Raw genomic sequence first — 23,515 nt, forward strand, 5'->3', positions numbered from 1 at the left:
TTATTTTTTATTTGACAATCTGCAAGATCTTGCAAAAATCTCTTTTTCTCTTCTTCCTTGTCACTTCTGAGATTCTGTACAATACAAATTCTATCTTTCAGTTTATTTATTTTTTGTCTGTTTTGTTGTTTTTTTTCCGCCCCAATGCCAAATGTAAGGCGGTATCTCACTGGGCTGCGACAGCCTGCGACTAGTTGGAGACACAACAATTGCGATAAAATATGCGAATTAGCGACAATTTTCACTTGGAATCACACTGAATTGATATTCACATATTTTATCGCAATTGTTGTCTTCAACTAGTCGCAGGCTGTCGCAGCCCAGTGAGAACTGGCTGAACTCGTACTTCCTGTCTCACGGAAACTGACTTGAGAAGGGTTCGTGACGCATATTTTGTCGCACAAATTTTTTGAACATGTTAAAATTTTCAGTGACGAAGGAGCAACATTTTGCGACTCATGCGAGGAAATTGAGAAGCCCCGCGAATGTTTCAAGACACTTTTGAAACTCTGTCGCGAATGATGTTCGCAAGCTGTCGCAGCCCAGTGAGATACTGGCTTTATTCTCTGCTTTAAGGCCCGGTCCCACTGGCTGATGGACACAAAACGTATGCAAAAAGGACACAGCGGACGAGCAAAATTTCGGGGGTGGCTCTATCCGTTTTCATCCGCTCCAGAAATGGACAAAATTGGCGAAAATTTGCGAAAACAGAAAGGAAAAGAACGGACGTGGGTAGTATATAGCGGGGATGTTAAACGCATGTTCATAGGAAGCTTAGCGGATGAAAGCGGATGGAAGTGGATGACAGCTCCGAAGGGGTTACCGGTGATAACTGAGAAGCGGACGCATAGCAGAAAGAGCGGATGCATAGCAGATGAAGGGGATGCATCACGTACGCCTAACGGAAACAAAGGGGATGTTGCGCGGATGTATATCGGATGCAGACCGTTCACTGCGCATGCGGGGGGTATGAATTGCGTCTGCTCCGCGGATATAAAGGGATGCAGCACGCACGCCGTCAGCATAAAGCGGAAAGACGTGCTGGCGGCTACATCGATACATCTCTACTACTAGATGATTTTCTCCCCCTTTTTATACAAAATATCGATTGTCCGCTAGGTGTCCTTCTACATACTCTAGACATACTCCAGACATCCTAAATATACGAGATACATCCCAGATATAAACGCTTTGTCCGTTTTGAATACTTTATATACGAGATGCATATGCTTACATCCTTTCTATTTCCATGCTACTAACGATGAATAGACGTTTCATGTACCTTATCTTTCCTCCCTCTTTCCGTTTTCAGCTGCAGCGGATGTGAGTTGCGAGGATGCCCAGAGGATGCAGAGAGGATACAGCAGACGTTTAACGGATGATAACGGACATAGAACGTTTGTTGCTCGTATATGTCGCGGATTTACATCGTACACGGCGGAAAGTTCATCCGTTCTAAAAGTTTTGTGCAGCTCAAAACTTTTTGCGTGGATGAAATCACAGTGGACGGATGCTCGATGGATAGAGCGTATGAAGCACGTATGCAATGAGTACACAACGGATGCATAGCGTTTTCCAACGGATGGCAAAGATTTTTTTACGTTTTACATCCTCTTTGCATCCGTAAGTGCAGTGGGACCGGGCCTTTAGCTCCATGCCTTTCCCCCATCCCGTTCACGAAAGCTCCGCCCCCTGCTACTGATTGGCTGGAAAGGTGTTGTGTGGCTCGGTCCGAGCCACTTTGTTTGTTTCTGATTTACAAAACCAGATTTGCGAACAGACACCGGATTTTTTTCCCCCAGCGCCTATATAGAATGGACGGGTAGTGGACGTGAGGAGATATTTGCTGCATTAGAATCGCTTACTGCACCTTGAACCTCCACAACATAATCGGAGGACGGATGGCTGGGAAACAGCCGAAGAGGATAAGGTCAGAGGAACAAAAACTGAAAAAGAAGGGCTATGATCAGGCAAGGGCGAGGAGCCGCGTTAACATCGGTGAGGCTTTTCAACGGTGGAGAGACTTCCGGGAGGACAAGGACATGAAGACAGATGCGGAAGTTGCTGTTTTTCTGCTTGACACGTGCGTAATCATAGTGCGTAATGTTTAATTCTACTCTGGTCAGTATGTATTTTTTGTTTTAATTCCTGATCAGAGATTTAACCCCGGGATGCAGAAGTGCATCACTTCCGGTTTCCGGTTGGAGTGTTTCCAGTGAAGTATCTGTAGTTAGCCTAGCCTAGCGTACACAGTGGTGCGGAGAAAATAAAACCAACCATATATTGTGTATACAGTGATTTAACGGTCTGGTTTAGTATAAGTAGTTAAAGGTGCAGTACGAGATTTTTTTTTCAGGAGTATTTTTTACCATATTGCTTGAAAAGCTCCTCATACCCATGTTGCAAGCAGTGCAATAGAAGGTTTGACCCAAAACTGAAATATTTTAATCCAGTCTACAGTGTAAAATAAAGGAAAAACGCCATCAAATCCTATCGAGGTAACCACCTCAAAATGATTGGATACTGACACGTCAATCAGACTGAAGCCCGCGACCCCAAATCCCCCCGCCCCTACCCTTGCGCGTACAGTATGCGCAGGGACCACTCCAGGTGAACTAAGCCATTTCAAAGCAACGGATAGATAGCCTACCATACTAGCCCATTTTAGATACTGGCCTACAAGAATTACATAACACTATGGCAGAACAGACGCACACAACTGGTCAAAAAAGAAAACGAAAATCTGTATTCGAAAAGGCAACTGCCAGGAAACTTTATGAAGAAGGACGAGTCAAGACCAGAGTGAACATTGGCGCAGCGTTCGACCGCTGGCGGCGACTCAAACAACAAAAAGGACTTCAAACCGATGCAATGGTGGCCCTGTTTCTACTTGATAGGTAAGATAACATTATGTATTTATTACATTTTCAGATAGGACAGTGTTGTCGTTTTAACAAGTGTACACCCTGGCAGCGAGAGCATAACCGATGATACGGACCACAATGTAGGTTTTGCTAAGTTAGCATGATTTGCAAAGTTAGCTGACATTGTTATACTAACGCGTATAGTCGTATTACGTCCTTGATGGTAGTTTTTCCGTGGTATTTATTTCATGCATACAAACGATTTGTTAGCTTAGCTGTATTTGGCACAAACGATAACTCTTATTTACTGTTTTCTTAGTTATGAAGGCATGGCACAAGCCAGTTCGACACCAATGAAGCATGGGTTTTTGAAACCACCTCCTCCTCCTCCCGTATCCACTATTTGTTCGGATTCACTCTCAGGCTCTGACCTGTAAGTACCATTATGTTCACATGGTTTTGGCAACATGGTCTTCGATAGTAAATGTAGTGCTTTGAAAAATAGTGCTTGCTTGCGGGTATAATGTTGCACAGTTGCAGATATGTGTTTTGAGAAACGATTATTTCTGCCCTTGAGAAACAATGGCATCTGACAATGACTGCTTTTACATGCAGGCAGTATTCCAGTTTCAAAGTTTAGCAAAGTTAGGATGAGAAAATCGCCTTCAAGATTCGTCAGTAACATAATTCCATACGGACTGTAATGTTAGGTCGGTATATGTATGAATTGGGACTGTTCCGCGAAAAAACAATAGTAAAATGCAGATTAGAGCTATCAACATGAACCTTAGCCATGAACACTGCTTGGGCTAGGGCGGTGACTGCTACAGAACCCCCGACATATCAGTCTTGCTACAATTAGATTAGGTATAACAAGTATGAAAACAAGTGAAAAGTCAACTTCTAATGTAGTATGCAGACAAATATTTCTTGAAATGATAATCATGTTAGTTGGTTACTTTCACTACGATGTTGTTCAGTCTTACCTGAGAAGACGCCACGGCACACCTGATGATCTCTCCTTCCGCGCTAACAGTCAGTACGTTTACATGCACATCCAAATCGAGCTACTGTCGGTAATCGAGCTAAGGGTCCCAGCAGGGGTGCCAGAGAAATCCAATCCTACATGCACACAAGTTAATCGAGCTATTGTGTGAGGTACATTGTGCACCCGAGCCACAGGTGGCACTACACGCCCCATCGTGTTGGTTGTCGTCATGAAGAAGAGCTATTCAAGAGTATAAACAAAGTTATCAGCAGTGTTGCCAGATACTGCTGACGTTTTCCAGCCCAAAACATGTTCAAATCCGCCAAAATGCACTTAAAACATCCCAATCTGGCAACACTGGCAGTTCCGTGTTCACAAGTTCCGTGCTCAAGCTGTTAGGCTTGCTCTAACAGACTGCATGGCTACAAACTGTCCTGTGCAGACCACTGTTTTGTAAGACAACTTATTTTGCACAATTGTATATTTTTCTAAAGTCCATTTTTTGCTTACAAAAAAAATTTTTTTTGCTTACAAAAAATATTTTTCTAAAGTCCATTTTTTGCTTACAATTTAACTTATGTCTTAATAAACATACAAAAAGTTCAATTGTTTTGTTTTTATTGACATTCTTCAGATGTTGGATAGGGCTGAACGATTTTAAGAAAAAATTGAATTGCGATTTTTCTGGCAGATATTGCGATTTTGAATTCAACCACGATTTTTTTTCTTTAAATCAAGTTTCAGTGCAAATTAATTAATACAATGAATTCCATAAAGCTAATGCAAGAATGAAAACTGAGGTCAACAGATTTCAAATGTAGGCCTGTTTATTAACATTGAGTGCCTGAGGAACAAGTTATAATAACTTAAAATAAAGAGAGCCATCTTTCTTAAGTAAACTTTTGCTTCTTTTACTTTTCCCATCTACAACATATCAGACATAAAAAAAGGTTGATCAATGGCTCAGCAGCATCAAAATATTGCACTTTTGTAAAAGAATGTACATAAGCATTATAAATTATAACTAGAGCCAACAATTCCCCTGTGGGAAATAAGAGTGATGCAGTGGCTGTAGCAGTCGCTATTGCAGGGCCCCTCCCTCCTGTGTGTGTGAGAGAGCAAGCAGCCCCTCCACCACCCGCGCGCTCAGACATAGAGACAGAGAAAGCGCACTTTTTCCTCACAGCGCTCCCTCCAAACAATGGGGATTTACACGAAAACGGAAGGAGATATTCACAAAATTCTTTCACACTGAGTGCCACAAGGCTTTCCTGAACGTAATTTTTTTGTCTGTAGTGTAAAAAATGAGGACAATTTATTGACGAAACAAAACATGGGTCAGTTTAGGAGCACTGAGAAAAACCGCGGCTTTGACGATCCCAAAATCGTGTTGTCTGAGATCGCGATTTTCGGTCGAAAACGATAGATCGTTCAGCCCTAATGTTGGACATATATATATATATATATATATATATATATATATATATATATATATATATATATATATATATATACACACACACACACACACAAATACAGTGACTTGTTTATGTACACAATTCACAGCTATGCAACAGCTGTACAGATGTATTTGGTGATACAGTAAGTGAGCTAAATTTTAGCAGTGCAAACAATGCCACAAAAAGAAAAGATTCATGCCGTTGTCCATGCCGACCGAGGCTGTTGTGTTTCCCGCTTGTGGTCTCGTCACTCGTCACTTCCAGAAGGGGCAGTGCTGAAGTAAGTAGCTCGAATACGTAGCTCAATAGGGTATACATGCACTAAGTAGCTCGGCAGAAATCGCATAATCTAGGTCGTGTAGCTCGATTCCGAGAAATCAAGTTCGGTTCAATTTCAGCCGAATTAAGGTGTATACATGGCATTTTGAACTTCGATTTCAGTCGAGCAACGGCAGAAATTCGATTCTCTCTATGTGCATGTAAACGCACTGACTGGTTGAAACACACTGAGCTAATGCAAACAGTCCTCGCGACAACCTTGAACGCTCGGGAACTAGCAATGCGTGTTCATGTGCTTTGGAGGCGCGGGTAGGGAGGGGGGTGGAGACGCGGGTAGGGAGGGGGGTGGAGACACGGGAGGAGGGCTGGAGATGCGGGGGGTGGGAGCATGGCGAGGGCGGGCGTGTTTCTTTTCAAAATATGGCTTGCAGGAACCTTTATTCCAAAATCTCGTACTGCACCTTTAACTAGCCAATATGGCAAGTGGTCGGTAATTTATATATTAGCGAGGAATTGTAAAAACCTCCTGAAAAGGACTGCCTCGATGATATGAACCTCCAGCTAGTGAAACACTTTACGCCGCCGTACTAGACTACAAATCTTGTGTAGTTGCCAGGTCACCGTACATGGTCACAGATTTAGTGTAACTACGTATGTAAGAAGCGTAACTGGAAGTACGGAAAGCGACAAGGTTCAAGGTTCTGACTCACAAAGTTGAATTCTGGGCAGAAATGTTCTACTTCTATTGCTGTTGTAGTTTGGAGATGTTGCGCTGCTGCACACACCGTGTAGCCTGTGTGTAAATGTTTTACTGGAATAAAATGCGTCCCCGCATTTTACGATTCCGGAAATTGCTGGGGGGGAGAATCACGTGACCACCGTGGGGGTGTGTTTGACCTACTTTGAACCAAAACAAGTCGGCGTGGGCAAACATGGCGGACTCGGCTCTCCCTCCAGCCAAAAAGAAAAGGAAAAGAAGAGGAAAATATGAAAGCGAAGCAGCTAGAAAGCTCGCCAGAAAAGAGATGGAGGCCAAAAGGTTGGCCGCAAGAATTTTCGTGAAGGGACAGATTGACCGCTGGAAGCGACTGAAGGGTGAAACAGGGGCGAAATCTGATGAAGAATTTGCAGCATTGTTCTTGGATTGGTGAGTCTGGGGATGGGGGGGACACCTACTGCTGATCTTACACAGAAAGAACACAAAAGCACGAACAGAGAAAAGGTGTGTGTGTGTGTGTGTGTGTGTGTGTATATATATATATATATATATATATATATATATATATATATATCTTTCTCACCCCCGGCGGGGGGGTGGTATCCATGTCATCCTCAAGCTCGGGTCCTCTACCAGAGGCCTGGGAGTTTGAGGATTCTGCGCAGTATCTTCGATGTTCCTAGGACTGCGCTCTTCTGGACTGAGGCTTCAGATGTTGTTCCTGGGATTTGCTGGAGCCACTCTCCCAGTTTGGGGGTTACTGCCCCAAGTGCCCCCACTACCACAGGGACCACGCAACCCTTGACCTTCCACATCCGTTCCAGCTGCTCTTTCAACCCTTGATACTTCTCAAGTTTCTCATGTTCCTTCTTCCTGATGTGGGCATCAGCTGGGATCGCCACATCTATCACCACCACCCTCTTCTGCTCTTTGTCCACCACCACTATGTCCGGTTGGTTAGCCAGGATCTGTTTGTCAGTCTGGAAGCTGAAGTCCCACAGAACCTTGGCCCTGTTGTTCTCAGCCACCTTCTGTGGTATGGCCCATTGGGACTTGGGTACTTCTATTCCATACTGGTTGCAGATGTTCCTGTATACTATCCCAGCCACTGGGTTGTGCCTCTCCATGTACGCTGATCCAGCTAGCATCTTACACCCTGCTACTATGTGCTGGACTGTTTCAGGGGCTTCTTTGCACAGTCTGCATCTTGGGTCTGATCTACTCTGGTAGATCCTGGCCTCTTTGGCTCTTGTGCTTATGGCCTGTTCTTGTGCTACCATGATTAGTGCCTCTGTGCTGTCTGTCAGTCCTGCATTATCCAGCCACTGGTAGGATTTCTTGATATCATCCACTTCCTCTATCTGACGGTGGTACATGCCATGTAGGGGTTTGTCCCTCCAGGTTGTCTGTTCCTCCTCCTCCTCTGCAGTCTCATCAGGGTTCTGCTGCCTGAGACATTCACTTAGCAGTTCATCCTTTGGGGCCATCTTTCTGATGTATTCTCGGATTTTCAATGTTTCATCCTGGACCGTGGTCTTGATGCTCACTAGCCCTCGGCCTCCCTCTTTCCACTTAGTGTATAGTCTCAGGGTGCTGGACTTGGGGTGGAACCCTCCATGCATGGTGAGGAGCTTTCTAGTCTTGATATCTGTGGCTTCTATCTCCTCCTTTGGCCAGTTTATGATACCAGCGGGGTATCTGATGACTGGTAGTGCGTACATGTTGATGGCTCGGACCTTGTAATTACCATTCAGCTGACTTTTCAGGACCTGCCTTACTCTCTGGAGGTATTTGGCTGTGGTTGACTTCCTTGTGGCCTCTTCATGGTTTCCATTAGCCTGTGGGATGCCAAGGTACTTGTAGCTGTCTTGGATATCACCTATGTTGCCCTCTGGTAGGTCAATCCCCTCAGTCCGGACCATCTTGCCTCTCTTTGAGACCATCCGGCCACACTTGTCCAATCCGAATGACATCCCTATGTCATCGCTGTAGATCCGGGTGGTGTGGATCAGCAAGTCTATTTCTCACTCGTTCCTGGCATACAGCTTGATGTCATCCATGTAGAGCAGGTGGCTGATTGTTGCCCCACTACGGAATCGGTACCCGTAGCCGCTCTTCGTGATGATCTGACTGAGGGGGTTCAGGCCTATGCAGAACAGCAGTGGTGATAGCGCATCTCCTTGGTATATGCCGCACTTGATGTTGACTTGGGCAATGGGTTTTGAGTTGGCCTCTAGGGTTGTCTTCCACATTTCCATTGAGTTCTGGATGAAGGTCCTTAGGTTCGTGTTGATCTTATACAGTTCCAGACATTCCAGTATCCATGTGTGTGGCATTGAGTCGTAGGCTTTCTTGTAGTCAATCCAGGCAGTGCACAGGTTGGTCTGTCTCTTCTTACAGTCTCGGGCGACTGTTCTATCGACCAGTAGCTGGTGCTTGGCTCCTCTGGTGTTACTGCCAGTTCCTTTCTGTGCCTCGCTCATGTATTGAGCCACATGCTTATTCATTTTTGCCACAATGATGCCTGACAGGGCCTTCCATGTTGTGCAGAGACAGGTAATTGGCTGGTAGTTGGATGGGATGGGTCCCTTCTGGGGGTCCTTCATGATTAGGACTGTCCTGCCTTGGGTTAGCCATTCTGGGTGGGTCCCATCCCTCAGCAGCTGGTTCATCTGTGCTGCTAGGCATTCATGGAGTGCAGTTAGCTTCTTCAGCCAGTACGTATGGATCATATCAGGGCCTGGTGCTGTCCAGCTCTTCATCTTTGACACTCTTTCTTGGACGTCTGCCATTGAGATGGTTACTGGTTCTTGTTCTGGGAGGTTGCTGTGGTCAGCTCTTAGGTCCACTAACCATTGGGCATCGGTGTTGTGTGATGCCTTTCTTTCCCATATGTCTTTCCAGTATTTTTCCACCTCAGCTCTTGGTGGGTCTGACCGGTTGTTGTTCCCCTGCCACTGAGAGTACACCTTGGCTGGTTCAGTGGAGAACAGCGTGTTTATTCTCCTGGCCTCTCCCTCCTTGGTGTATCTCTTCAACCGGGTGGCCAGAGCTGTTAGTCGCTGTTTGGCAGTTTCGAGTGCCTCTGGTATGGAGAGTGAGTTGTACTTCCTGGGTGCCCCTTTATTCACCATGTTCCCTTTCTGTAGTTCAGCTAGCTGGCTAACTTCTCTCCGTGCTGCCTTTATCTTGGCCTCTAATCGTCTCTTCCATGGTAGATACTGTTTGTTATGTCCCGAGCCCACCTTGTGTCCAAGCATCTCCATGATTACTGTTGCTGTACTGTGTATCAGCTTGTTGGTCTCAGTGATGGTTCTTGTGGAGATTGTCTTCAGAGCAGCATTCACATCTACTAGTAGATCTTCTGAAGGTACTTGGCAACTCAGCTTCGGTATTCGTCGGGGGCTCCAGGTTTCCAGTTGGGTCACGATCTTCCTTCTCAGGTCAGCAGCTCTTGTGTTGAGGCTGTTAGCTGTTAGGGCTTGGTACCCAATCTCTGGTTGTGGGGATGATGATGACATCTCCCCGCTGACCTGTCTTCCTGGCTCCCCTTTGTCGTAGCATCGTTGTTGTATTTCATTAATCTCTAGTTGTGATAGTAGATTTCGATTACGGATGTTGGAACACTGGGCTAATAGCTGTTTATTTGTTAAAAAATTTCAAAGTATCCAATGGTCCCACATTTGCTGCATGTATCCCCGCTCTCTGGGATTGCTTGTATAGTAGCATTCCAGCAAATCCGTATTTTCTGTCCTCGTCCATCAATGTCTTGTTCCAGTAGCCCATTTCTCATCAGTTTGCCCTGGTTCCCTAGCAACTGACGCAGACCTTGTTGACCCGGGCGACGTCTGAGCCGGTATGACTCTATCAGTTATGTCTTCACTCATTCCTGAGGTAGGCTGATATATCATGAGGGGTCTTGCCTAAGGACCCTTACTGGATGATGTTTTGCCCCGACCGGGATTCGAACCCCGCGTCGTAGTCAGTGAGCATTACCACTGTACTATCCAGCTGATAGTGTGTGTGTGTGTGTGTATATATATATATATATATGTATGTATGTGTGTGTGTGTGTTCTGCTCGATATCAGCTGTAATAGGCAGCCTTGCAGTGTGGCGTAGGCGATGCTTTTTATACCCTTCATGTAAACCTTGATAATATTTGAATCCTGTATATGTTAATTTTTAATAGTTTGGCAATATCCCCAACACCCCTGACATTGTACTTCAGGACATGGATAGAAAGCAGGCAGTAGTAGTTGAAGTAGGATGTGTTTTTGATACATATATGGACATGGCCTTTTATGACAAAATGGCCAAATATCAGTCCCTACTTGCAGCTATTACCAGCCTTGGCTATTCCTGTACACTCATCGTCCTGATATTTGGTAGCCTGGGGAACATACGTAAATGAACAGTGAGTGGGTTAAGACTGGCAGGGCTTTCCAGAGTAAAATCTAAACAATTGGCGAAGTTCTGCTCGATATCAGCTGTAATAGGCAGCCTTGCAGTGTGGCGTAGGTGATGCATTTTTTTACCCTTGATGTAAACCTTGATATTTGAATCCTGTATGTTAATTTTTAATCGTGGGTTCGAATAAAAGTATTCGTGTGTGTGTGTGTGTATATATATATATATATATATATATATATATATGTATATGTATGTATATATATATATATATATATATATATATATATATATATATATATATATATATATATAGTGTGTATATGTATGTAGAGCTCTTCTCCAAAATGCTATAAATCCATTTTGATTGTTTTCAGAAAAATGACATTTATTTACCCAGACCCATAAATTTTGCAAATATTTAATTTATCCTGTTATAATAGATAGTTGGTTCAGTCTGAACATTTTCAAAAATAACTGACAAATCTAACAACGTTATTACCTCCGCCAAGGAGGTTATGTTTTCGGTAGCATTGGTTTGTTTGTTGGTTTGTCTGTTAGCAACATTACGGAAAAATTTATGAACGGATTGCTCTGAAATTTTTTTTTTCCAGAGGTGTGACTGGGCACAAGTAACAATCCATTAAATTTTGGCGGTGATCTGGATCACCTTCTGGATCCAGGATTTTTTTTTAAGGATTCTTTATCATTGCGAGATGAGTTGCTTGGCAGAGGTCTGCGCTCTCCGAGTGCTTTTCTAGTTGATTATAAATCCAAACTTTATTATATATTTTTTCAAAATGCTATAAATCCATTCATTTTTTCTGTCTTTCTGTTTTTAAAACAAGAGAACATGCTGTAGATATATAACATCAGGAACTTTCATCATACAATTTATAAAAAAATCAAATAAGTTATATAAACACTTAACATTCATTTATGGTTAATCTTGCGTTTTAAGACTGTCCACCACAGAAAACAACTAACTAAATAACAAATGGCCTGTTAGTTAAATTTTTTAAATGCAATCCATTCAAAGTGCCACCTTAAATAGCATGACAAAACCACTAATTAAATAACAATAATCAGCCCGCCACCAGAATTTTCTTTGTTTGCTCTCGTTCATGGTTATCTTTGTTTAAACAACGTCTTCTACCACCTGGTGTAGGTCTCGCAGGTTCTTCAGAACCATCAAAAGTATTCACAACCACCATTTGCAAAAATTATTTGTGCTCAAGAAGCTACACAAGCAAACAAAACTCCTCGCTTCAGGGCGCCGCCATGTGGGATAGTGTAGAACGCTGACAGAACTCTGATTGGTCTAGAGGAAATGTCGCACTCAACCAAAAAACAGGTGTAGCGCCTATCGCGTTTTAGAGAGAAACTACAATTTGCAGCACAAATATAAACAAGGAAATATAGTGATTTGACATGAAACATTAATGGAGCAGTGAATAGGCTCAGTACACAGCAGAATAGTGCGACAAACTCGTTTTTTTTTTTAATTTGGCGTTTATCATGTGTGGATAGATAGATAAAAATGCACTCTAAAATCAATGTACAAAATAGCAGTAGTGCAGATACAGTACATATCTGTAACGGAGAAGGTGCTTAGAAGAGCAGCTTATGAACAGTGGTGCAAAGGAGCAATAACAGCAGATACGGCAGTAATGCAAATGATGTGCAAACGGATGAGAGAGTTTCTTGTGTGAATGTGTTACGGACCAGGGGTAGGTAGTGGACAGAGTTTAGCATCCTGACAGCCTGGTGGATGAAGCTGTTCAGCAGTCTTGCGGAGCAGGTCCAGAGGCTCCGGTACCTTTTCCCTGAGGGCAGGAGGCTGAAGAGTGAGTGTGAAGGGTGGCAGGTATCACCAGCGATGCTGATGGCTCTGCAGGTGAGACAGGAGTGATAGATGTCCGTAAGGGAGGGCTGAGGGGTACCGATGATCTTGCTGGCCATGTTCACTATGCGTTGCAGAGTCCGTACCACGCAGTGAGGACACTCTCAATGGTGCCCCTGTAGAAAGAGCACACATGATGGGAGGTGGGACTCGTGCACTCCTCAGTTTGTGGAGGAAGTAGAGGCGAGTTTGAGCCTTCTTGGCCAGTGATGCAGTGTTGTTGGACCAGGAGAGGTCCTCAGCGATGTGCACCCCTAGGAATTTGGTGCTGCTCACCCTCTCCACTGCAGCACCGTCGATGGTCAGAGGGGGATGCTGTGAGTGACCTCTCCTGAACTCGACCACAATCTCTTTGGTCTTCCCCACATTCAGGAAGAGACTGTTGTCTTTGCTTCATTGGACCAGTTGGCTCACCTCATTCCTGTAGTTGGCTTCATCATTGTTAGTAATCAGGCCCACCATGGTCATGTTGTCCGCAAACTTGATGATGTGGTTGGTGCTGTTGATTGGTAATAAGAAGACCTTTATTAAAGGACCTTAAAGCATATAAGCAGAGCCATGACCTCACTTTTGTTTATAAATGCCTTGAGACCTCAAGAATGGCACAGGAATAGTTTTAAGCATTAAGAATAAATCTAATCTAGTAATTTTTACAATTAAAGTGATTCATATACATAGCGGTCTGAGTGAATGACCTTGATGTCCGTAACGTCACAGCAGGAAGTCTATCGGTCTCATCGCCATTTCCGCTATACTAAAACACAGAGCTAACTGCAACTCCGAGCCTCCATTTTGAATTAATTTATCGCCATGCCACGTAGATGTGCCAGCAACACGACAGAAGGTGGATTTACGTTGCGTTCATGGCCCAAGAATGTTCAAACTGCAAAGATTTGGATGTGTTTTGTGAGAAGTTCATGGGCACATTGGGTGCCTATGAAGTGGTCTCTCCTCTGCTCTGCACGTTTTACTGAAGACTCGTACGAGACCTCTGATCTGTTGAGGAGCGTTGGCTATAAGCCCGTATTGAAAGAGGGTGCAGTACCAACAATTAAAGAAAAATAAAACAAGAAAAGGAAAGTATTTATTTTAATTTTTTAAAGTGAGTTCAGTTGCACCAGTCCTCCTGGAGCGTGAGCCGAGGGTTGTTGGTAAAACCCGGAACAGGACGGGACATATTGCTCGGGCAGTGACCTCCCTGCTGTTGTTGCTAAAACTGGTGACCTCTCGTTCCGTCACGGGTTTTAGTAATTGCCTGAGCCAAGCAGTAATGATGGAGTACTCGGTATGGAGAAAATGAGTGGAGCAGCCATCTTATTTCTTCACTGGATATTGCTGCCATCTTGCCCTTACGTGGAAGAAGCGAATGAACGGAGAACTGAACGAACAACTGAAAGTCAGATTGTTTTGAAACAATCGGCTACAAGATTGGCCTTCAAGAAGCGAGAACACAGACGGGTAAGCTCCGACTCTCATTTGGATACAAAACAACAAAAACAACATGTTGTTTACCTGAATTTAGATTAATACATGTAACTTGTATTGTGTGTTCAAGTTACTGGTATAAGATTATTTAATTTGCTTCAGAATGTGATTGTCTCAGTTCATCTGATTATTTAATTAGCCTTTTATGTTTTATCAGTGAAAAATGCATGCATGTACATGTATGTTGCATAAGTTATAACACCTATCCTGTTTTAATGAGAGTCAACCCATGATCAGTGAAGTCAAATTGGTCTTAGCTGAGCAAGTTGGTAACGGTACTTTTGCCATAAATTTTTATTTATATGACTTTGGTCTATAGCTGTAAAAGGCCTCAGCCTTAAAACCGGTTCCTGCTGTGACGTCACGCACTCAGGGCTGGCTGGCTCAGCGGGGCAGCTCGAATGCCAACTTTGCGGTCGAGTTTAACTCTCAAATATATATATATATATTTTTTTAATTCCTGTTTATGCAGCATATAAGAGTCAAAGGTGGAGATACTATCCACTCAGAAATTTATTTAAAAATAAAGGTTCTGTGTATCTGCTTTAAAAACTCTGACTAGCTTGCTGAATTATACACAATCACAAGTGGATATCGCATAAGAAATAAAAGCATACACATGTAAATAAATTCTAATCACAGTCGAGCAGCGGCTACAATTATCAACAGTCCATAATTCTATACCTTTTCAGATTTACCAATAAACAATTTTACAAAGGTGAGTTTCAGTTACAAAAGTTATTACTGGTTAATTAATCAACCGGAAGACCTGCCTCGTGCTTCGATCTTGTCTGATGACACATCTCGTTACCCGAGCTAGATTTTTTTTTTTTTTGCACAATCAGCAATTTGAGGAAAACCCGTATGTTATCATCACAGGTAAACATGGTGGAAAGATCATGGACATATTTTTACTTCTCAAATTCAAAAGTCGAAACGTACTTTTTCTTAATCTTTCATTTGACAGTCGTCATTTTGTATCTAAACGCGTGTTTGAGAAGTCACGTGAGGTGTCAATAATAGTGATCACTTTCACTGATGTCCACCATTATTGACACCCTGTGGAATTAAGTGACATTTACAACTGTTATGGATCGATCTTTGTGTAACATTTGTTGAAGTAGGTGAAGTATTTTAAGTGCTGTGATTTTATAATTTTTTTTTCTGATTCATAACAGAATGGAATGCTTATAGAGTATTTGGAATCCTATTGCAATAAATAGAAGTAGACCAGAATTAAATTCCTAGCATGTAAAAAAAAAAAATTACATGCTTCAAATATTCAGATTTTACTATTCCAAACAATTTTTTGCAGTTTGTTGTAAATATCTACCAGATATTACAATATCAGTAGACATTTTATAGTTTTAGATGTAAAAATATAAAGTGTTGCTTTGAGGAATGACACGTGACCTTTGACCTGGATTTTCATGTGGTTACAATGCCAATAGAGATCTTGCAGTCACGTGACCGGAAAGTACACAACCCCCATCTTGTCGGTCAAAAACACCGCTGAATACTGCTGCACTCGTGTACAGAATGGATCAATTACAACCGACGGACTACACGGCTCATTTTTCTAATGAACAGATAACTAGATATATGTCTAAAATAAACGATCTACAGATTTGTGACTCTTATGGCTTTCCGGATGGAGATTTCACGACCGGATTTTGAACTGCCAGCGGAATACCCGGACGTGTATGATTACCTCATTAACTTTCCCTCGCTGTTCAGTGGTGAAGCACTGCGTGGACAGTTTTCTCTACAGAAATTCAGGATTTGTCAGCGACTCAGATGTGGCATCTTGTAAACAAGAAAATAATCCTCATTGGATGGGTATGTCACTTAAGTATTGAGTATAGCACTGACCAGCCGATTATAGAATAGAATAAGGTAATTCCAAATCGTCCGTCTTGTTTACATGGATCTGGCGTTGGAGAGGTAGAGGCTTGGCAGTGGAGGTTTGAGTAGCTGTTTTCTGAGCTTAGTCAACAGGCCGGCTCTGCCTGTAGCCTCGCTTTTGCTTCTGCTCCCGGCGCCGCCTCCTTCGCTTTGCTTCCAATAACAATCCACGGAGACCTCGCTGTCTCGTCCGGAATGTTATTATTTTTTTTTTCTCGTCCGGAATGTTGTGCATGCGATGGAAATCGCTACAAACCGTCATTTTCTGCTGGAAACCAATGTCCAGTAAGTCCATACGGTTGTAGTGGATATTGAAGTCCGGTACAGACGAACAACACGCAAAAATACACACAAAAAACATAAACGTGCACAGGTAGGGAGAGCTTGTAGCCGCAGCCGTTGTAGTAGAATTGTATATAGTAGGGTTTTCCAGAAGAAAAGGTAGAAGTAAAAGCAGAAGTAGAACCAGAAGTAGAAGGCGGAATATGGCGTTTGACCGACACAATGGCGTCTGTCACAATCTGGATCGGCTGTGACGTCACATGCAAGTGCTCCATTGCCTGGTGACATTTTTGGTAAACTGCAAAACTAGAAATGAAAACAAACAGCGACTGATTTAACAAAATGTCATGTCCGAAAATATTTAAAGTGGGTAGAAAGTGGAACTAAAAGATTTTCTGATGCAGGTTAAACATCAATTTGTTTACAAACCTTAGAATCGCTTCATTTACGTAAGCACAGACATCGATATATTTATATAAAAGATATTTTGCACGAAATATAAGTCTGTGTAAAACAAATAAAAAAACATTTTGTTCACTTAATACTACATGCCAGTGATGATTTAAAAAAGAAGAAAAATGTGGGTGTCTAACTGTGAACAAAGGTGTCGATTAGAATGATGTCGTGATCTGATTCACCAAGTAATTGGGAATCAACCCCCTCCCGGTGGAAGTTTTAGTAGTTATTCATGCACAATTTACTTATTGAAAGTCTTTTTTTGACTTTTCCAAATAATAATAAGAATAAGAATAATCAGCCTAAGCTGTCTTTCTGTGGGTTTTTTACAAATAAATTACAGTAGATCATTTAAAAACATGAAAATAAATGATCTAAAAACAAACATATATACTTTTTTTTAAACTGTATTTGCTCACAGAAAAACTGCTTGGGTACACGGTATGGCCTTACAGAAACAGCCGAATGCAAAGAGCTTGAACTAATTAGCATAATTATGGTACGGTGGTTTAGCCTCATCTTTTGGTTTGAACTAAGTCTGATCATTGTTTTGCCTTATAAGACACCAATAACAGTAATTTATCACAGGGCTCGTGCAGGTCCTTGAACTCCTTGAAAAGTGCTGGAATTTGAAAACTCATTTCAAGGGCACTTAAAACTCTTTGAAAAATCGTAAATACTCCTTGAAAAAAATACTTAAATTCTTCCCGTGTATTTAGGTGTAATAATTAAAAAATTAAATTAAAAAGGAAAAATGAGAGAAATGAAGCGAAATCAATATAGAAAAATTATGACATGATTGTCATTTAAAATGAACACTCTGGGCTTCCTGTGTTTTCGCACATGGGCTTTGGTTCTTTGGCGCCATATTGAATTCTCCTGTTGGGTGTGCAGACGTGCACATGTTGCTGATTTTTGTTCGTTCAATAAAGAGAAGGATATGGAACTCGAGGCTAATGAGCTAAATGACAAAATTGAGGTGCTGAAGAAGAAGCTCAAGCATTAACGTTTTTAATTTTGAGTGAACCAAATCGCTTAGCCGCAATGGTTACATTGCTATAACATAGAGACAGTTTGTTGCAAACAAATTCTGCCGTATACAGTTTTTTTAGAAAGTTTTCCATGTTTAAATTTGTTGTTGAAATGTAACAGATTTCAATTATATCAGTGACAGTGTTTCTAACGATTGTTTTCAAAATGTGTTTTAAAATATAACAAGCGAAAATAAAAGAAACGAATAAAATGTAACACCCGTGCAAAGGCCATGCTTTTTTCTAATAACAAATGAAACAAAAGGCTTGGCTACCAAGCTTCGAACCATGAGCGACTTTAACGATCGTAAATTCCAAAACTAAACACCTCAAAAAGCAAAGAATGCTAAATATAAACACAAACTATGTCGATATCATGGTTGTGAAACTGGTTGTGGAGTATTTTGGAAAGGTTTTTGCAACCCAAAATGCCAGTTTTCCTCATTCAAAAGTTCAATCAAACGTTCATTAACCTGATTGTACCCATCATGGTGTGGTCCTTGAATACTCCTTGAAATGTCCTTGCATGTCTTCACAAATTCCTGCACAAACCCTGTTATCAGGTTTTAGAGTTAAGGATCAGAAATGATTATGGGTGGCACGGTACACAAAAGTGACGGTCCGGTACGTACCTCGGTCCAGACCCCACGGGTACGGTACGTTTTCGGTATGGTGCAGGGGGAAAAAAAAACAGCCAAAAAGGTTGTCCTTAAGGGTATTTATTGTTCAAAAATAGGTAGCTGAAATATTCTGAATCAAAATGAAAAATGGAACAATGAAGGCAAGGCAAGGCCACAGATCACAACATAATACTGAGGTACAATGTTTTAACAGTAATAAACTTCAATCCATTTTTGCAATTATAAACTACAGTATGTACCTCAATATATTACATGTTCATTCAATTTTTAAATTTTTCTTCAAAAAAACTAGTTTGCCCGCACTATCAGTGCTGAGTGTAGATCTAGTGGCAGTAACTATTGGCCCTTTTCCACTACCCTTTTCAGCTCACTTCAGCTCACTTCAGCCCGACATGGCTCGTGTTTCGACTACCTCAGAGCAGCACAACTCGGCTCGCTTCAGCCCTGCTCAGCACCCAAAACTCGCACGGTTTTGGAGTGGGGCTGAAGCGAGCCAAACCGAGCCGAGTGGGGCTAGGGGCGTGAGGAGACACTCCCCTGTGCACTGATTGGTGAGGAGGAGTGTCCTCACATGCCCACACACGCCCCGCGAGCATGCTGGGATCTGTAAACACCGTAAACCCGGAAGAAGAAGAATTACAAAGCCTTATGCACCTCGCCTCATCTATACGCTCTTGCCAGTATCTGTTGGTGTTGTTGGTGATAACAAGCCACAGCACCAAGACCAGCAACACTAACGACTCCATGTCCTCCATGTTTATTGTTTACTCTCCGGGTCGTGAGACTACCGCTTAAAAGGTCACTGATGTCACTGTTTGCGCCGCCTAACGACATCACGTGACGTCCACCCACTTTCGCTAACTCCACCCAATGTGTCCACCCACTTCCAGCCAGCACGGTTCAGCGCGGTTGTAGTCGAAATGCAACTCCAACAGCCCCACTCAGCACGACTCAGCCCAACTCAGCACGGCACGGCTCAGCCCAACTCAGCCGCATTGGTAGTGGAAAAGCGGCATATGTCACCGGCTGTTGAAAACACCCTACCGTTTGTTTAATATGGCTGTGGGATGGCACTGTGAAATGTGGTTCTAGCACATGTAACAAATATTTGAAGCCTTCCTCTTCCACAGTGGAGTATGGGCGCATTGCGAATGCAATATAAATCCCAATTGCGTCGGTAATTTTTTTCACTCTAGTAGAGTTTGTGTCTAGTGGTTGGTGAAACATGGTGGGGAGAAGTGACTGGACACTTTTTTTTTTTTTTTCGGTCTTGTTCCAGTTATGGGGATGCCTGGGTGATGTCGTCGGATGTGCTTTAGCATGTTTGAAATGTTCCCATTCGCATAACCAACCACTGTTGAACAACGCCGACAGACAGTCTTCGTTTTGTCTACTTCTCGCTCACCTTTATTTTAAGTCACGGGGAACCCGAAATTATCACACACGATGCAGGCGGGTCTTCTAACTCCGGTGTGCTGTCACTCGCCATTCTTGCATTCGTGCATACTTCTCTTCAAACTTGCAGCCGCAAAGAAAAATAAGGAGCCATACCAAGCAGTGGTTGTATTTTGAAGGCGTTTGGGCGGGGTTGGAAAAGCTAGACCAATCAAGAGTTTCCAGGTGCAAATGGTTAATATGCCCTGAATGAATCCTCACGCGACACAGCAGTTCCGCGTTTAGTTCTTATTAAAAAAAAAAAAAAGAGTACCGTGTATTCTCCGTGACAATGCATGTACCGGACCGTGACCCCTGTACCATGACGGTCCAATATGAGTACAAATACCGTGCCACCCCTAGAAATGATATAGCTCGTAGCCATATATTGATTGGCGGCCATTTTGCCGTGACCACTAACATCTTGGGTTCTTCAAGTGGTTGAGCCCCATCATTGAACTGAACTAAGGTTGATCATAATTTTACCTTCTAAGACACAATAACAGTCATTTATGAGAGCTTTTAGAATTATCACCAAAAAAGCCATTAACTTTTCCAACAGAAATTCAGCAATCATCGTGTCACTTTTCAGACCTGTCAACTCCCTCAGTTGTTGCCACTGTTGAAAAGCCAACCCGATGTTCACTCTGGTTTGAGCTCTGGCTTTATCCAGCCTCTTTTTTTTTTGTCATAGCACTTTCCCATACAGTCTCTAACAGTGTAAGCTACTGTAGGTATAACTGGAACTGTTGGTTGCCCTTTCTCTACCATTCTTCTGCAACTTGCTCTCTAACTTTAGTCACCTGTCTGCAATCTGTCTGTTTCGCTTTGTGGAAGACATGTAATGAGTGCATGTACAAAGTCCACGCAGGCTGACAAGCAGGTAGACAGCCAATCATTTCATTAAGACCAAATGAAATGATTGGACGGGCTTTTTACAGCCCTGCGACTGCCACAAATGATGTGTTTTTTCATATTTTTATTGTCCAAGCATTTTATTTATTCCTTGCTCTCAGGATGGAAAGAGAACTTCAAAAAATATAACAAAAATGCTCCTAAATCACCTTTAATGTCCATCCCTGAGCAGACATACACTACCGTTCAAAAGTTTGGGGTCACTTTGAAATTTCCTTATTTTTGAAAGAAAATCACTGTTCTTTTCAATGCAGATCACTTTAAACTAATCAGAAATACACTCTATACATTGCTAATGTGGTAGATGACTATTCTAGCTGCAAATGTCTGGTTTTTGGTGCAATATCTCCATAGGTGTATAGAGGCCCATTTCCAGCAACTATCACTCCAGTGTTCTAATGGTACAATGTGTTTGCTCATTGCCTCAGAAGGCTAATGAATGATTAGAAAACCCTTGTACAATCATGTTAGCACATCTGAAAACAGTTTAGCTCTTTAGAGAAGCTATAAAACTGACCTTCCTTTGAGCAGATTGAGTTTCTGGAGCATCACATTTGTGGGGTCGATTAAATGCTCAAAATGGCCAGAAAAATGTCTTGACTATATTTTCTATTCATTTTACAACTTATGGTGGTAAATAAAAGTGTGACTTTTCATGGAAAACACAAAATTGTCTGGGTGACCCCAAACTTTTGAACGGTAGTGTAACCCTCTGAATAAAGTAAAACTAAACCAAAAAGTACACAGTAGCAGGAAAACAAAGATCAGCCAGTTGATAATACCTTTTGTTCTACAATGAAAACATGTATCTGAATATTTGTCCCTCCTTCAGGAAATTGTTGTTCCTCCATCTGCAGCCTTGTAAACGCCTCTCCAGAGATTTACTCTCATTTCTCTCCCCAATTGCTTTTTAATCACGTCTTGCTTTTTATAAATAATTATATGGCGACTTAAAAAAAAAATGCAACGTTGCAAAAAGCAGTTTTAGAACAGTGTTGGAATGTGTGAAAAACATGACCTTACCCATTGTGATGAACTGTTTTGGTCATTTGAGGTGATTTCTGTTCAGTCTTACGAATGTATCAAGTATAAAAACTTAAATCTGCTGCATTGATTTGGACAGTTAACTGGCCATCAAAAAAATGTGTCCTATTGTTTTGGGATAAAGGGTTGGCAGTGGGAGGAGTATTCAATGAGAAGTGTAAAAAGTTCCATTCCATTCAATGAGAAGAGTGAAAACCCCTCCGACTGCCAACTCTTAATCCCAGGTCAACTTTTTTTTGGGGGGGGGGGGGTGCTGTTTATTTTCTCTTCTCTTTTTGTATTTGTGTTTCAGGAAAATTAAAGTTGTAAACCACCTCCAGATCACTTTGCATTTACTGTAAATTAATCCACATCTCTGTAGTTCTTTAGACTGTGTCATTCTTCATCTACTTTCTGCAATACAAAGCAGATAATATTAAAGTTTTTGTGCCAAATTCCACTGATCCCATGTTTGTTTGGGGCTTTTTTTTTTAAAAAACACTAGTTTTTGGGAAGAAGAATTTCTTTGTATTTCCTTGTCATGCAACAGACTAAATTTATGTTCAGAAACCTTATTTTCAAAATTTGTTTGCCTTGGTTTCACCTAAATGTTAAAAATTTTGGATGCTGGAAGATTATTTTGGTCGTTTATTTCACGCCTACTGTTGTAGCCTGTTTTTAACTCCTGAACCATCCATTTACTTTTGACTATGTTAATATTTAGACAGAATAAAAATGTATACATGCAATTTTCAGGAAAAAATATAATACAAGATAATCAAAAATATAAGACACTAGTGGTGTGTGAAAATAACTTGTGCATGAAATGGTCAATTTATATCAGGCGTCTCAAACTTGTAACTAAGTTCCATGTACTTATATTTATAAATACTATACAGCTGTACAAGAATTGCAATAAAAAAATTATATTTATATATGCAGAGCAATGGTCAAGCTCTTTATTGTAACCATAGAGCAGGGCTCGAAATTCGTATATTTTTTCACTAGCCAGTCGGACTAGTTACCTTCCAAAGTAACTAGCCAAACAGAAAATCAACTCGCCAAAATTTGTTCATGTATGAATTTTACTTCTGTCAAAAATAACACAAAAGAGAGTCGTTACCATTGTTCATGACTAATGTGCATTTATTTCAAGAACCGGAGTATTTTGATACTGTTGTTAAATACATAAATGAGAAAAACACAGAGCACCATAATATAATATCAACAAAATATATTGGACTTTTTCCCCATCAGCGCGGGGGTCGTCTGCAGGTTGGGATGTCTGTAAACCATTCAGGATGCTCTTTTTCTAGCATGCGCTTCATGAACAGGCACACGCGCAGTCTCTCTTGCGCTCCCTCGCGCACTCCGTCATATGCGCGATGCAGACATTAATGTTTCGTGTGCACGCTCTTGCTCGCTTGCTCTAGATTCCGGGAGATATTATCCAATTTGCGGGCATCAGGGAGCCACTATCAATATGCGGGAGACTTCCGGAACTTCCGGGAGACTTGGGATGTCTGTTATATGCATGCGCAGTAGTGAAAAAACCGACAGCCTGACCATCCTACCGATAAACACATTGATTAACACAGACACGGCACGTGCTTAATATGTGGCTGCTTTAGTTGACGGTGTGTCTGAATCTTCGCTTCATATATCTTTTTTTATTTTCAACTAGCCAGCTGGGCTGGCTAGTGACAGGAATTACTCGCCAAG

General features: G+C 42.0%; 1 protein-coding gene across 4 annotated transcripts in view; it reads left to right on the plus strand.

Moving 5' to 3' along the window:
* Nucleotides 1–1,748: 1,748 nt before the first annotated feature.
* Nucleotides 1,749–23,515, plus strand: part of LOC132872343 (zinc finger protein 3 homolog) — a 47,657-nt gene continuing 25,890 nt past the window's right edge. The window contains exons 1-2 of one of the 4 annotated variants that reach the window (XM_060907137.1): nucleotides 1,993–2,897; nucleotides 3,184–3,297. In XM_060907137.1, the coding sequence (XP_060763120.1) occupies nucleotides 2,698–2,897; nucleotides 3,184–3,297 (314 nt within the window). In that variant the 5' untranslated portion in view covers nucleotides 1,993–2,697. Of the gene's footprint in view, nucleotides 2,898–3,183; nucleotides 3,298–23,515 lie in introns of all 4 variants that reach the window. The other 3 variants (XM_060907299.1, XM_060907216.1, XM_060907388.1) reach the window with 3 other exon arrangements.

The sequence above is a fragment of the Neoarius graeffei genome, chromosome 1, assembly GCF_027579695.1.
Source record: "Neoarius graeffei isolate fNeoGra1 chromosome 1, fNeoGra1.pri, whole genome shotgun sequence".
Classification (NCBI taxonomy): Eukaryota; Metazoa; Chordata; class Actinopteri; order Siluriformes; family Ariidae; genus Neoarius; species Neoarius graeffei.